Source organism: Podarcis cretensis, assembly GCF_951804945.1.
Source record: "Podarcis cretensis genome assembly, chromosome: 7".
Classification (NCBI taxonomy): Eukaryota; Metazoa; Chordata; class Lepidosauria; order Squamata; family Lacertidae; genus Podarcis; species Podarcis cretensis.
In genome coordinates this window covers 5,739,784-5,755,916 of record NC_137176.1, presented here as the reverse complement: position 1 = coordinate 5,755,916, position 16,133 = coordinate 5,739,784, and the positions used below count along the sequence as shown (strand labels likewise).

Below are 16,133 nucleotides of genomic sequence, written 5' to 3'. Positions count from 1 at the left end.
TCCCCTCTGGCCTGCTAAGCTGCATACAACCCTCTGCTCATGCAAACTGCTTTGCTTGTGTCTGACTTGTGAAAGCCCACCCAGCGCTGTGCCTCCAGCAGCACATGAAACAGTGCCTGGTGGGAGACAGCCCCCTCTCATTGCATGAGTTTTTCATTTTGCCCTTATTAGGCCTTTTGCAGAGATTTTGGTGGAGCTGTTTTTGAAATGTGTTTGTACACTAGAATTGCTACTCTTGAGGCTTCAGCTCCTCACCTAAAAGGGTGTGTGTGTGTGTGTGTGTGTGTGTGTGTGAATGCCTATTCAGATAATAAATGTTGTTTAATGTCTTTGCAATGCAGTTATACAGCCAAATCTGCGAGATAAAGCTTGCCAAAGGTTGTTTCTTTTTGCATTTTTTTTAAAAAAGAGTTCTGGTCAGACCAGAAGTGTAGTGTGGGTTTTGGTGCAGTAACATGCATGTGCCTGTTTTCATCTGAGATGTTGAAAGGCATATGGCTGCATTGTGTCTAGTAACTAGCATTTACTTCCTAGGAACTTGGAGGTTTCATTTAACTAACATAGCTAAAGCTGTTAGTAGACTAAGTTACACAAACCTGTTGAATTCTTCTCTCGCATTGTTCTAATTCTTTTCTTGAGCTATCTTTTATGCCATTGAGAAGGAAACATCAGGTGGACATCCTTGCCATAACTCCCCTGTAGTCCATCTTACCAGCCAACTGTGTCTGGTTTTCAGCAAGCCGTAAAGGAGAATCAGAAGCGGCGGGAGACGGAAGAGAAGATGCGTAAAGCTAAGCTTGCCAAAGAGAAGGCTGAGAAGGAACGGCAGGAGAAACAACAGAAGAGAGAGCAACTGATAGATATGAATGCAGGTAATGTAAAGCAGCTTGGTGGTAAGAATAGGAAAGAGGGGACCGAATGCAAAACAGAGGGACTTGGCACTGAAGTCTTGAGTGAATACAGTAACAGATCCTGGCCTAGTGATACTGATTTCCTAACAGTGCCAGTGGATTTATTCTATACTTGTCTCAGTGGATGGAAAGCTGTTTAGAAGGGGGCAGAGTCATTGCAGGAAGGAGGGTCAGTGCCTCCTCTCCCTTAAGGACCCCATAAAAGTTCTTTTGGGTCAGACCCAGAGTCCAGCATCTTGCTTGCAACTGTGGCCTTCCAGTTTCCTTGAAGAGATAAGGAGGCACCCTAGCAACCAGTACTCAGAGGGCTACTGCCACTGAATATGGAGATTCTATTTAGCCATTATGGCTGTGTGGAGGGGAAAAGGAAGCCAAACTTAAGCCCCTTTAACTGACAGGCACACCCCTAGTTATATACCAATTTGCATCTCAATCATAGAAGTTTTCAGTAGCAGCAGCTCTTAGGTTTGTGTCTTGAAATCTGAAGAGGCTCTTCATACTTGGCACAGGCCTACCCTGGACGCAGTTTGGAGGTGAAATGAGATTAAGTAATATGCATGGAGTCACATTTTGATAGCCTCAGCGTGTCTTCAGCTGGGTGTAAATGGGGTGGGAAACTGTGATGGACCACAGTTTTCTGGTCCATTTCCATCATATCTACATGAAGCAAAATGACTCTACATTTATGATTCTCTATGTACAAGTTTAATGCAACTTTCGATATAAAAGTGCTTTCTGTGCAGGAATTTTTTTGGTTTACTGGGCTTTGTTCATCAGCATGGTATGCTTAAATGATTTCTTTTGGTGCTTTCTTCCTCTTCCTCTTCCTCTTCCTCTTCCTTTCAGAGCTCAGTTTGATTTTGCTCCTTTCCTTTTCGTGGTTTTCCATGGCATTTAAATCCTGTGGAATCCCTTCCAGTACTTTGCCTCACTTGTCGTCTTTCAGAGACGAGTAAAAACTTTGTTCTGCCAAGCCTTGAGAGCTAAGCTCTTTCCTTACTGCCAGGGCTTTGAATTTGTTCTTGTTTATGTTTTAGCTTGCGTGATGGTCTATGCTCAGTTTTTCCTCAGCAAACAGCTTTGAGAACACTTTGTAAATAAATAAATAAATGGGGCTAGATAACAGCAGTACCACTTCAGCCCAGGATTATTTAAGACAGTAGTTCATTATAAACAAGAAAGAGTCTTGTAGCACCTTAAAGAACAACAAATTCATGATGGCTTAAGCTTTTATAGATTAGGGCCCATGTTATCAGATGCATGAAGTGCTATACAGACTGTTTGCATTTTATTGCTCTTTGACTCCACGGAACACCACTATTTCTCTCTACACCAAAGTGTGTGTGTATATATACTTGCCAACTGAGGAAAACATTTTATATGTCTGATGAACTCTAACCTATGACAGCTTCCACCAGGGATAGCCAATGTGGTGCCCTCCATATGATGATGGGCTCTGTCAGCCCCTACCAGCATGGTTAGGGGTCAGAGATGATGGAAGTTGTGGTCTAACAACATCTGGAGGATGTTACCATTAATGATGATCTTGGCCCATTGGTCAGAGTATATCGCCTCAATTCTGGAGGATCACGGGTCTTCCACCCCTGTCTTTCTCCACAATGAAGTTGTTAATCTTTAAGCTGCTACAAGCCTCTTATTGTTTTTGTTGCTGTAAACTAACACAGCTACTCTCCTGAAAGCGTAGGCTATTGTAATGGACCCTGGAACTATGGACTGAGCCCACTTTGCTTGACTTGCATGTCTTGCAATTGAACAGCAATTGTGTGACTTTATAGTACTAATTTACCCCTTTTTAATGCAGCAGTCACATATCTAAATAGATAGCATTTGTTAATTAGAATCCTATCTAGATCTTAGTTTCTAATTGCCTAGATGCTTAGAAGGCTTTAATGAAGGCCCTGCATCAGTTTACAGTTCTGATTCATGCCTCCAATATTAGCACAAGTTTTCCAAATGCTGGTTCTGATCGCCCAGCCAAGTGACCGTCTGCTAATCTGTCTCTTTCCATAAGGTTTCCTTACATACAGACACAATCCTCTCTTAGCTACCAAAAACATTCCTTTGTTAGAACATATGGACTCAATTACTACCCCTGTCTGCTTATTTCCTGTCTCCCGCAATTTCCTGCCAGTTACCCCTGCCTTTGAGCAACTCGAAGTTGTGCTGAGTGACATGGCTTATGGTTCTCCTCACATTCCTTTCCCCTTCCCCCACAATTTTGTCTTGGATTACTGTGGTGAAACAGTGCTGTGAGTAATATATAAGCAGAGAAAACAGCCCTGGCCTAGTGAAAGAAGGATGTGAGGGAGATGGAGGGCCCCCATAGTTCTCCCTGAACCACTCCCAATTTGCCTGAATTATTTTGTAAGTTCAATGGTGCCAGCTCTTGATTTCTGTAGATAAGGGATCTCTTTCTGTTCTCCCCCCTCCACATATTTCACTAAGCTTCAGGAACAAGCAGAGAAACAGCAGTAAGAATTAAGGGGTACCTCCATCTCCCTTAGGCCAGTGCTGTTTTCCTGCTTCTTCCTGAAGCTTAATGAAACACAGAGGTGGGGAGAAGAGAAAGGGGTCCCTTATCTATAGAAATCAAGAGCTGGCACCATTGAACTTACAAAATAATTCAGTCAGGTTGGGAGTGGTTCAGTGAGAATGAACTGCATGGACCAGTGGCTTGACTTGATTATTATTATTTATTTAAATGTAAACTAAGCTTTAATAATATTTGGGATGTGGTTGGCATTATGGTCTAAACCACCGAGCCTAGGGCTTACCGATCGGAAGGTCGGCGGTTCGAATCGCCATGACGGGGTGAGCTCCCGTTGCTCGGTCCCTGCTCCTGCCAACCTAGCAGTTCAAAAGCATGTCAAAGTGCAAGATGATAAATAGGTACCGCTCCGGTGGGAAGGTAAACGGCGTTTCCATGCACTGCTCTGGTTCGCCAGAAGCAGCTTAGTCATGCTGGCCACATGACCTGGAAAAACTGTCTGCAGACAAACGTCGGCTCCCTCGGCCAGTAAAGGGAGATGAGCGCCACAACCCCAGAGTCGTTCGCAACTGGGCTTAACTGTCAGGGGTCCTTTTTAAGTTTTAATAATAAAGAAAACTGTAGCAAAATAACATAACGAGAGAAACAAAATACAGCAACACGAGGCAAGTCTGAGGCAAGGAACAAGAAGAGACAGTTGGTCCTTCTTAACTGACATTCTTAACTGTCCTTCTTAACTGACACTGAAGGGAGGGGCTGATTCTGGAGCAAAGCATACAAGCCATCTACTTTTATGGCAGCACCCTCATGGGTGCCTCATTTCATGCCCCCCACCTCTGCCAGAGAAGCGGTGCCAGTATAGATGCCGATTTCCTGCTGATTTCCTTCAAGATCTTGACTTGATGTTAGGCAAGCGTCCCCATGTTCCATAGATGGGAATAGGATGTTAGACTCAGTGGGTCATTGGTCTGGTCCTGGAGGACTGCTGTGATTATTTCCCACATGGAACGTTTTGCTCTCTTGACTGTTTCTTGCTTATCTCAGAGCTGACTAGTGGACACATTTCCTTTAAGAGGGTATTTTTATATGCATGCCTCTTAGCTGTCAAGGAAATAAACAACTATCTGACTTTTAGAAGACATCTGAAGGCAACCCTGTTTAGATAAGTTTTTAATGTTTGATTTTTTTTATCGTGTTTTTAATATTCTGTTGTGAGCCACCTCAGAGTTGCTGGAGAAACCCAGCCAGATGGGTGGGGTATAAATAATAAATTATTATTATTATAGCTTAGCAGGTTGAATATACAGATATAGGTCAGGTGTAGCAGGTTATTTTTGCCAGCAGGTGGCGCTGTGGATAATGGATTCAGACCGACTGAAAGTACCCAACAGATGTTCTAGTGTGATTTTATAGGTTTATGTTTAGCCAGGAGCTGTTGCCACGGAAACCAAGATTTGCAGGGCAGCCTGTGAATTAGTGGTTAACGCTTTCAGCACCAGGCTCACTGTGGATGGGAGCCGGGGATGACAACAGTGGAATTAAATGAATTAGAAACATTTGTGCTCCTGCAGATAATGTAATCTTTGGGCTCTCCTTTTCTCAGCAGGGCCTTTGTATCCCGGCAAGGATATTAGAGGGACTAGCTCCCCGAATGCAGAGACAGCACCAAATCATGAGTTTTCATTCACAAAACCTTAAAGGCTGCAAGAGCTTTTGCTTCTGCCGTGTTTCCTCTCACCCCTCATAATGTCTGGAGAAGGTGTTGCTGGTTTCCCTTCCTCCTGTGAGAAGGGATACCAAGCAAAGGCACAGCCCCTTAGTTCTTTTTCCTGCACCTCCTTTGGACTGCTTTAGTGAGGTGGGCTGAGCTGCTGGTCTGGCAAGAGAGGATCATGGCAGCGCACAGTTTCTGCCAAAGGAACAATGCAGGGTTCTCCCTTGGCACATGGTTTTTGGACCAGGAGCATCCCTGTTGCTAGGGGAAGGCGATCAGTTGAGACAGGCCAGCTAATCTCCTTAGTAGCCAGAGAGCTGCTGAGAGTGAAAAGGAGATTAATGGGAAATGGATGGCACAAAAGCCCTGGGGGTGCTAATCACATCAAGGCAGCAGAATAGCCCAGTAGCTGGGCCCATTAAAAGCTGCTGGGAGCCTGCCAGGAAGCCCCCCACCCCCACTGCAACATGCGTGTGAGAGGGTGGGTGGGGGGCTGCCTTTCAGAGGGATTCCTCCCAAGCCTGTCTTTAGGGATGGATGGACTGATCAATCTGTTATTTTATTGCATTTTGCTTTTATTTTTTTTATCACAAATCATGTGCTGTTTTAATGTGTGTGTGAATTAGGTCAGTTTCCTTTCAAATGGTGACCAAAGAAAAGGCTCCTCCATCCCTGCCTGCCTTGCTATTGCGGGGGCAGGGGAGGCCTGGGCCATTCCTCAGCCCTGTAATGGAATAGCTGGAATGAAGCGAGGAGAACTGCGATGGGGAGTTTCATCTCAGTTTTTGTGCTGATAAAGAAGGAATTTATTTCCTCTTATTAGTAGAATAGAAAGCATGATTGCTGAGGGCCAAACCAGCCGTGCTTGCCAATTCAGTTAAGAAGCTGGGGTGGGGGGTGGGGAGCATGTGAGTGACTAAAGGAAAACCTGTCCCTTCCCTAGCCTGACCTTCTCAGAGTTTGCTGCTTTGAGACATTTTCTTCCTGCATTCTCACTTTGATTATCAGAGGTGGGTTATTAAAGCAGTGAGGTAAGGCAGGGGAGGAGTGTTTGATGGTTTTTCTCATCTCCCCCCTCCCCAACCTTTTAACGTAAAAGTTAACACTAACACAAACCGGCAGGTATGGTTCTGAATCTAATGTAAAGCAGAATTGTTTTTGGGATTGCAGCTCTACATAGTGTGAGCGCCTAGTTTAATATTTCCCCATGTTATAAAAAGAACTTACTCCCCATGTCAGTTAGAAATCACTTTGAGAAGCATTTTAGTGTGGCTTTCTCCTTGACATGTCAATTTCCCACATGTATAAAGTTCTTTTTGTTTGTTTGTTTACAAGGGAGTGCTTTCAAATATACATTCCATCATCTCCCCAATACCTGCACCCTGAGCCAGAAAATATTTCACCATGCACTATTTGATGGGAGCCTGGTGGGTGATCTTCCCATGCGCTCCTTGTACAGGTGTCTTGGGAAGCGGTATTCACCTGATACACACTGTGGGAGGGCTTGGTAGATGGTGTCGTCTTTTGCATCTGTAAGAATATAAAGGCATTGTGAGTCACTTTTTCTTTTTTCTTTTTCTTTTTGCACTTTGCAGAGGGCGATGAAACAGGAGTTATGGACAGCCTAATGGAGGCCTTACAATCAGGAGCAGCCTTCCGTAGGAAAAGAGGGCCACGCCAAGGTATGTTCTGTTTGGCCCAGAATTCTGATCCTCTTGTTGATCAAACCTGAATTGTATGGAAGAAAGATGAAACTTCAGCCATGCCTAGAAGGAGTTTAACTCACCAAGCACATGTTTGTGGCATAATGGCAGCTCACAGTTTCCTGTCTTTGCCATTCTGCTGACAATGTAAGAGCCAATTTGATTTTTTAAAAATAGTGTTCGTCTTCAATCTGGCAGCTAAAAAATCCTTTGCTTATCTTTGAAGTTCAGTGAGTGACCTTGGACCAATGTTCAGTATTGGAAGTTGGTTTGTATTTATTTACAACCTTATGAAGCATTTTTGTAGCGGGTACAACTGAGACCAGCTTCTTCACTTCAGAGTGGGTATTTGAGATTCGGGGAAAGACTAGACTTCTCTAACTCACCCATCAAACTTGATGGGTTTCACAGCTCTTGAATGCATACCTGTGGCAATGATTCGGTAATTAATCTGCTTATAGATGCCTTTATGCCTGAAGTGGTAAGATGTTCTATGAAAAGAACGTTTGGCAAAAGGATGCTTGCTGTGTTTCCATGCCAGGACTGTTCATTTGTTTTGAACTCCTTTTCCCTGCCTGACTGTTGCTTCCTCTTAATAGCCAGATGGTCTACAAGCCAAAGGTACACCTTGCAGCTTCCTGGATTCTATAAGCCCTGAGAAAAATCTGGAGCACTTTTAGCTGGTTGACCCTATGGAGGAAAGGACATGTAACATGGGGCAATGTGTTAAAGAGCTCTTATTTAGCATCACAAGTTCAGTGAGCAGCTCAAGTTGACTAAAATATGCAGTAATTACAAGATGAAGTCAATAGTCCCAACACTATTTAAGCTATTATGCACTCCCTGGTTCTTGTGGTTCAGTTTGACATTCAGAGTACAGACAATTTAAAAAGAAAGTTTGGAAGACTTCACCACTTTTTCCTTTTAAGTCTGTCTCATTACTACTACAAGAAGCCTCTGGGAGAGCTCATGTCCAGAAGGGCTGATTTTCACATGATTTCTGACAAGAAACACCACAATTTGCTGATTCAGACGAAGCCTCTTGGTGCAGTATTATATTTAATGCCCCATTAATATACAAGATAACAAGATTGTTCATGCTTTTTCTGTAAAATGAAAGGTCTCCCTTCATGATAAATAACTTGCTCTCTGTGTCTGTGTCTGTGTGTGTATGTGTAGACATTTTGAAGAATTTATTTACAGGAAAAACATGAAATAAATGTAATCAATGTGTGTAATAAAGTGTCCTTTCGCTGATACTTTATATGTACAGATACACACACACACACACAAATATACATATGTCTTTCCATTAACTGATCATTTGAATGTTATATTTAATTTAATAATGTGAAGTAAGAATTTGATAATATTCAGGTCTTTAGAAACTGATCAATTTAAGTGCTAAGTAATTTTGTTAAATATATTAAAGCATGTTAGTTTCAAATTCTTATGGCGTTCTGAGGTTAGAAATGGTTATGTATTTGAATAGTAATTTTCTGAAGAAGCAGATATTGCAAAACCCTATGAGTTAGGCACTAAATAGAAATAGTTCTGCATCAGTCGTTCCTCAGTTTCACTTTGATGCAGCCAAACTCACCTGAGGAGTTGTAGATACCTTGCAGAAAGTCAGTCAAAGCAACCCAGAGCAGATAACGGAACAAAAATGACTTATTTTGTTACAACCTGCTGCATCATAGATAATTAAGCTGAAATACTAAGATTTAAACTGCAGTACTAAGGTTTAAGCTTTTTTGTCACCTTTTGGACCAGTGGGATCAAGTTGGATGCAGATTGTGCTTTGCAGAGCAAGAGAGTCTTCACAGTGATCTGCCTTTGCATTATGGCAGGGAGGAAAGGAAAAGAATCCTAAGGCAGGGAAACGTTGAATGAGCTGGTCTTTTGAATAGGTAAGGCAGAGTTTGGCCTGTTTCACATGCCACAGTAAGCCAAAGTAGTCATCTGTATTCAAGGTTTATCCTGTAGTTAGAAACTGTGGTTGCAGTTGGGGAACCTTCACTATGATCCCTGGTTTGGACAACATGCCATGTCAAACCTTGGTTTAGCTGCTGGCCTGTGCTGAGCCTTGGGAGGAGCAAAGCAGCCGCAGTCTCCTTCTTGAAATAGCAGCAGCTGCAATAAGCCTGCCACAATCACTTTATTAGAGTGTTTTAAGGCGGGTGGCGCTGTGGTCTAAACCACTGAGCCTTGGGCTTGCCGATTGAAAGGTCAGCAGTTCGAGACCCTGCGACGGGGTGAGCTCCTGTTGTTCGGTCCCAGCTCCTGCCAACCTAGCAGTTTGAAAACACACACACAAACAAAAAAGTGCAAGTAGATAAATAGGTACTGCTCCGGCGGGAAGGTAAATGGCATTTCTGTGCACTGCTCTGGTTTCGGTGTTCCATTGCACCAGAAGCAGCTTAGTCATGCTGGCCACATGACCCGGAAAAACTGTCTTCGGACAAACGCCAGCTCCCTTGGCCTGTAAAGCGAGATGAGCGCCGCAACCCCAGAGTCGTCTGCGACTGGACTTAACTGTCAGGGGTCCTTTACCTTTAAGGGCTTTTTAGGGTTAGGGTTGGGCTCAAGTTGCTCTGCACTTTTTCAGCAGTCTTAAGGAGAGAGCTAAGTCAGCAGGCAGGGGATGATCTCTCAGCAGCAACCAACCTTTAAGAGGGGCCCATGTGTTGAACAGAGCAAGGGTTGAAGATCCATGCAGTACTGGTTCAATTCTTACAATATACCAATCTGCCATTTAAAAAGCTTAAATTTGGGTTGGTGTGATGTCTGAATGGAGCCACTGTTCATTCACTGCTGAGTATTGCTTGAAATTCCAGCCAGTTTCTGTGTTGCTCCCTTCTGCAGATGTGCCACATATTTCTGTCTGTACAAATAATAAAAATGGAGAAATGTTCTCATGCTACAGATGGCAGTGCAAAAGACAGTGTGACAGCTTACCCAGGTGAGCCGTGGAGGGACAACTGGAACATGCTGCCCTCCACCCCTGTGCACACATTGGCCCTGCTCCGCTGGCTCCTCTAACTGCCAGCCCTGGGGGCCCTTACTGCAGAGATATAGATGGCCAGTCTGGACAGTTTGGGGACCTTAGGCTTCTCCAGCTGCCACTGATTAGGATTAAGAGTCAACCTGGCAGGAGGGGGAGCTAGGAAAGATGGAAGGTAACCACCCATGCCAGTTAGGATGAAGAGTCTGTGCAGATAAATGGTGATTGCAGCCTGGTGATGGCCCAGGCCAGCTGGCAGTCTCTTCTGGCCTCTTCCCTGTGTTGCTTCTTCCTCTCAGCCAATTTCAACCTGGCAAAAGGCACTTCTAGGTGCAGAGGTCCCTTGGGCCTGTAGTGACAAAGATGTATAGGAGTAACCCCAAACTGATTCTGATTTCTCCAAAGCTACTTCTCTTTTCTGCTTCAGCCCAGTGGTGAGACTTGATTTCCAGGTTCGTGTATACTCAGAGCTATGAAATTAATGGGAACCATCTAAATAAGGTAGAGCAGAGATGTACTGCTGATCTCTCCAAAGGGTTTTGCTACTCTTTCGCTGGAATCATCTACTGCTAACATTATGTGCCCTCAAAGAGAAATTGAGACAGCCCCTCCTCATAAAGATTTGGGGGCAGGGAGGGATGCTACATCCTATCACTGCCACAGAGTAACTGCTTATCAACACAATTGGCTCTGATCTTTGACTTTGCTTTCGCTGACAAGCAGCTGTCGCTATTTAGTGGCACTGGCATATTCATGCTAGGATGTGAAGGAATGAAAAAGCGAATAGCCCTTTGTGGGCTCCACTGAATAGCTTAAGTAGTTATTGTGGGATAAGTCAGCAGGGATATTGTTCCTGCTAGTTCATTAAGAAAGGCCTGCCAGTTGCTGCCGTCTGCAGGGAGGGGAATGCACAATAGCCTTGTGTCTGTCCCCATGCAGCTTGCCTCAGTGATAGTCCTACAGTCATGGTTTCAGTCTGATTCAGACAGCCCTTCTGATTTTGATTACTCATCTTGTCATTGACGTCCACAGCCCTGACCTCATGCAGACCATCTGCTGTTGTGGTGATGGAGTTCAGATAATGAGGTCATTCCACTTCCTTGATCCAGCTCCTTTTGTTTAGTCTCCATCTGAAATAAAAACCATAACACCAGAAGCTCCATCCGCATGTTTTAGACCTAGTTATTTCTAAGACAGGTGGTGAATCTGGTCTGTAATAGCACTTAAGGTTGTAGGTGAGCACGCCCAAGATGGAGTGCTCCATACAAAGGGGAGGAAGGAATCCCTTCACATAGAAACCTGGCATGTTAGGGAGAAGAGCATTTGTTCATCTAAGCCCCTGTTCCCTGCAGTCTGAAGTGGTACAGCTTGGGTATTAATTTGTAACCTCTGAGAACTAAAGCACTATGTAATGGTTCTATGCTGACTTCGTTGCAGGGGGGAAATGACTTTATCACCTGCTTTGTTCACATGCTTTGGCAATCAGTATGGCACAAGCTCATGCTTTTGAATTGTGGGTCTCTGGCTGTCCCCCTGCTCCTCATATCGATGGAAGAATTGGGGACCAGTCAGCTGTGAAAGCCTGAACAGATCAAACGTACGCAAGACCCTGTCTCTTGCAGTATCTTATGGGTCATGAGCCCCCTGTAAATAGATACAGAGCCCGGGTAGACTGGAATTGTGCAGAGGGGTTTCCTGTTGCCTCTGTTCATTTGTGGGGAAGGCAGTCAGAGCTTTGGAGCATCCTGAACAGGTAACCTGATGGGCGCTTTGTTTATTTCCTCGCAGCAAACTCTGTCCTGTCCCTTTGTGAGGTGGAGGAACACACACCTGAGCGGGTAACCCATGGGCATGTGGATGTTCTTTCCTCCCACTCCCCTCCATTTGTGTGTGATGTCCTCGTGTGCTGCAGGCAGGAAGTTTGGAAGAGGAGATTGGCGTTCAGGCAGCCTCCCATGCTGGGTTCAGCAGTCTGCCCAGAACTGATTGTCTTTGGGCTTCCGAATGAGTCACCTTGAGTACATGTGACTCACTATAGTTGGTTCCTTTGAAGTGTGGATCCTTCCTCACTTCTGTCTTGGAGCATGGGCCTGCCCTGCCCAGGACAACCTTCCTGGTTCTCCTGGCTCCTTCCGAGGCTGTTTCCTTGCTGTCTTTCTCCTCACCCTCCTCCCTCCTTGTCGGCATGTGCAGTGTTCCCAACTCCAGTACTGCAGTGATCCATCATCCAGGCAATGCAACTGGCTGACACCTCTACGTATTCCTTTTTGTCTTTATTGCTTCATATATTTACAACCCTGAGCTCTACAAGCTCTACGGCTATAGGAAGCATTTCTCGGGGTTTGCCCTTCAAGGATAGTCCTAGTACAACTTGGTAGGCAGGCACAAGCAGATGACAAGGAGCATTTTCTTTGCCTTTAGAATTGTCATTCTTCTGCCAGTTGCATGTTCCCTTTGCATGATGTTCAGGTGTTTGCTCTAGATGTGACACCAGAAGTGTGCCCTTTCTTTCCGTGTCTGGTGAACTGAACTCTCCCTGGAACTGCAGCATCTCAGGTCAGCAACCAGGGCTGCCACTTGGTTCTCCCATGGTTGTCTTTGCTTCTGCATTCTTCTTCCCAAACCCTGGAGTTTTCTCTAGACTTCTGTTTGTGTTTGTGATCAGGTTTATGGGCACACTCATGTGGTACAGTGCCATAATGTAAAAGTGTGTGCATGTTGCACAAGTTATGATCTCTGTGTTGAATGTTTGTTTGCCTGTCTTGGCAGGCCAAAAGTGACCCCTCCAGCTTCCCAGATCCTCCTTAACCTTCTCTATGACTGAACCTCTAGTCACTGTCCCTCATGATGCTTAGGGTTTGTGATCTGTATGATCTCCAGTTTCAAGAGGTATCTTCACAGCTTAACAGCTGCTTTGGTATCATAGCCAAAACCTGGGGTGCCCATACCTTTCCTTGCAGCAGGAAGGCAGTATTGCTTTTTTGTGACTGTAATAGGTTCAGGCATGGGACATTCTCTGTTAATTGTCCTTGTCAGGAACTGCAGGTGGAGCAGAGGGAAGAGGGTTTGATTTCGTTGACCAAAGCCTCTTAGGGGTCAGCCTGCATGGCAACAGATACCAAAAATCCAGACAAGAGGCAATAACCTACAGGGCGAGAGTGTACTGACATTATCAGGCAGTTGAAATGTGATGATATGAGCTAGAAGCTATCCATATTTATAGCTTGGAAGACACCCGCTTCTCTACACAGTCTGTGCCAAAACATGTGTCTCAGGAGTGTCTCTTCTGAAACAGGTATTGTGCTCCTTCCTAGAAGTAGCATGTTCTAGGAGACAGTCCTACCAGGTGGTTTGGGTTGCACAGAACTGTGTGTATACACAAGTGTTTTGTCTCTTCAGAAGACAGTCATTAGCAGAAAGGCTTCATCTCAGAAAACACTCTTGAGCTGTTTTTCTCTGAGAACCACTTTTGCAGAATCAGTTTGCTGTATCCCTTTTTCAGCTATGTAAGCCCTTGTAAATAAAATAGGACAAAATGGTGTCATTCACTACAGCCCTTTCTCCAGTCCACAAAGCCAGAAGTCTTGGTTTTTGTGAAGATTGGGTCAGTTCTTACTCATTTTCCAGGCCAATAATTCCAAAACATCAAAGTGCTTGAATAGACATAGTTTTATACTTTTGAGGTACAAGAATGTTTTCAGCTGGCGCTGGAAAGAGTACAGTGGAGACGCCTGCTTGATCTCCCTAGGCAGGGAGTTCCCAAGTGCAGGTGCTGCCACACTAAACAATCAAGTTCATTCAGATGCAGAACAGGCACCTGCAGCCGTGCTGTTTCTACCAATGGAAGCAGTCGAGTCGTGATAAACCTTTATATCCAAGTGCAGGCAACCTACTTGGGGAAGATCTACAGCAGGGGTCCTCAAACTTTTTAAACAGGGGGCCAGTTCACTGTCCCTCAGACACTGTTGGGGGCCGGACTATAGTTTGAAAAAAATATGAACGAATTCCTATGCACACTGCACATATTTTATTTGTAGGGCACAAAAAACAGGAAAAACAATACAATATTTAAAATGAATGATTTTAATCAACATAAACTTATAAGTATTTCAGTGGGAAGTATGGGCCTGCTGTCTCCTCAAACCACGTGAAATCTGACCCAACAAACCTGGCCGGGCCGGGTTGAGGACCCTGGCAGGCTGGATGTGGCCTGTGGGCTGTAGCTTGAGGACCCCTGGTCTACAGTCTTATTTTTTTCAGCCTACAGTAGTTGTCTGTGCTTTCAACAACTACTGTTTAGTGAATTAGCACTGTTAATTAAATAATTATCACTGACTGGGAACTTTCTGCATTTCATTCCACTCTGACCTCACTGTTTCAACACCTCCCAGTGCCCCAATACATAAATATCCTTGTAGCTGAGGATAGCAGACGTCTGATGAAGTGAGCTGCAGTCCCCAACAGCTTCTGCTGTAATAACTTTGTTAATTTTTAAGGTGGTTTTGCTGAAACAGAGTGGAAACAGCTGCCCTTCTGGAAATGCCTGCACTGGTGTTATGTTGCCCACATCCTTACTGTTGGGGTTGATTGAAAGGATTATGTGGAGAGGTTGGGTGGTAAATTTCAGTGCTTCATGTCTCCTTTTCTTCGGAGCAACACCTACCAAAGTGCAGCAGCTTGTTCTTCTGCTTTGGACTTCCTTTGGGAGTTTTAACTTTGTCTCTCTCCCTCCCCTCGTCTCTCTACCCACCTCAGCAAACAGAAAAGTTGGCTGTGCCGTCACTTCATTGCTAGCCTCGGAGTTGACAAAGGAAGATGCTCTGGGTTCAAGCAAGCAAAACAAGAAGCTAAAGAAGGATAAAGACGGAGAAGCAGAAGCCCCCAATGGAGATACTCCAGATGAAACTTTCACGGAGGGGAACAGCCGCCAGAGCTAGAGCCCAGGCTAGGACTAAAGCCTGTGGCAGGAGAAAGACACACATGGCAGAGGAATTAAACACTGAGTCACTTTGCAGTCTTTGATTTTACTTTTCACGGGCATGAGACGAGGAGACAAATAATGTAATCACTTCTGCCTTGCCCCCTTCTAGGGCTGTTTTACAACTTCTTTTAAGCCTTTTTATACCATAGTACAGGACATCTCATTTTGAATCTGCCACCTGCCTTTCTCAAAATCAGAACTACAGAGCTTTCTGCTGAGCATGCACCATAGTTTTGAGCAAAGATGAGAGTTGCTGCTGTGTTGGCTCCCACACCTGCAGGCAGGGTGGGGAGGACCATGCCATTGGGTAGAAAGGGTAATTCAAAATGGAACCCGCGGGCCCCACTTCCTTGTCGAGCATGGGTGATGGGAAGCAAGGTCACAGTTTAATGTCCCAGCCCTCGTGCTGCCTTCCCAGTGCCAACTAAGCATCAAATGTTGCTGAGGGACGCAAAAGGCTTCGAGGGCCGTTTGTTGGACCCCACTGTTCTCTGGTTTCTCTCCTCTCTTGAGCTGCCCTGTACAAAAGGTATCAAAAGGCTTAAAATGTCTCCACAGGCTTTCTTTTCTGAGACAAGCAGCATCAAACATCTGGCATAGGGTTGTGGTTGGCCAGTTGGAGAAGGCAGGGCAAGGTCAGAAGAACTCTAGGCCCGCCTCTTCCTCTCTAGTCAGTTCTTCTGACCTTGTCCTGCCCTCTCCAATTGACCAGCCACAACCCTATGCCAGATGTTTGACACTGCTTGTCTTCATACTCAGAGAAGAATGCCTGTAGAGACGTTTTAGTGTTTTAGGCATGTAGGCACCAACTGGTGGCTTAACCTGGCCTGGTCCTACAGAAATCTTCCATCTTCCCCCTGTAGGGACAGGTGATCAGAACTGAGTCATCTTGGCGGGTTTCTTTTGATGCCTGCAGTGGCACATAGCAAGACTCAGCCCTCTCCCCAATTGCCTGAATGGGGGGTTTGATGTAGAGCAGGTACTATACCATCACAGCATCACATTTGCTTGCTGGCGCCTTGGTCACCCTTTCCCAAAGGGGGCAGAACTTAGAAGGCTGTGTTTTCTAGGGGTGCTCAGGGAAAAGCAAAGCAATAGGATGCTTCCCAGCATGGAGGGGTAATTTTGTCTGCTGCAGACTGCCAACCTACTTTTTATTGTAGTTTTTGTTTTATTTCATAAGTAAAAAAAAAAGTAATTCACAGTGTTTAAGTTATATTTCAGAAGTGTAAAAATTATAATTGATAGAATATTTGGTGTTTTTTTTCTGGAGAGGGGATATAATAATTATTTTGCTCAAAAGTTTTAATA

The 16,133-nt window shown here is 44.7% G+C and overlaps 1 protein-coding gene across 1 annotated transcript in view; it reads left to right on the top strand.

The window, feature by feature from the left end:
* The window catches only part of LOC307220051 (protein diaphanous homolog 1-like), an 82,598-nt gene extending 67,760 nt beyond the window's left edge, over window positions 1-14,838 (top strand). The window contains exons 25-27 of the mRNA XM_079983717.1: window positions 737-872; window positions 6,730-6,816; window positions 14,597-14,838. Of these exons, the coding sequence (XP_079839843.1) occupies window positions 737-872; window positions 6,730-6,816; window positions 14,597-14,778 (405 nt within the window). The 3' untranslated portion in view covers window positions 14,779-14,838. The remainder of the gene's footprint in view (window positions 1-736; window positions 873-6,729; window positions 6,817-14,596) is intronic.
* The last annotated feature ends 1,295 nt before the right edge of the window (window positions 14,839-16,133 follow it).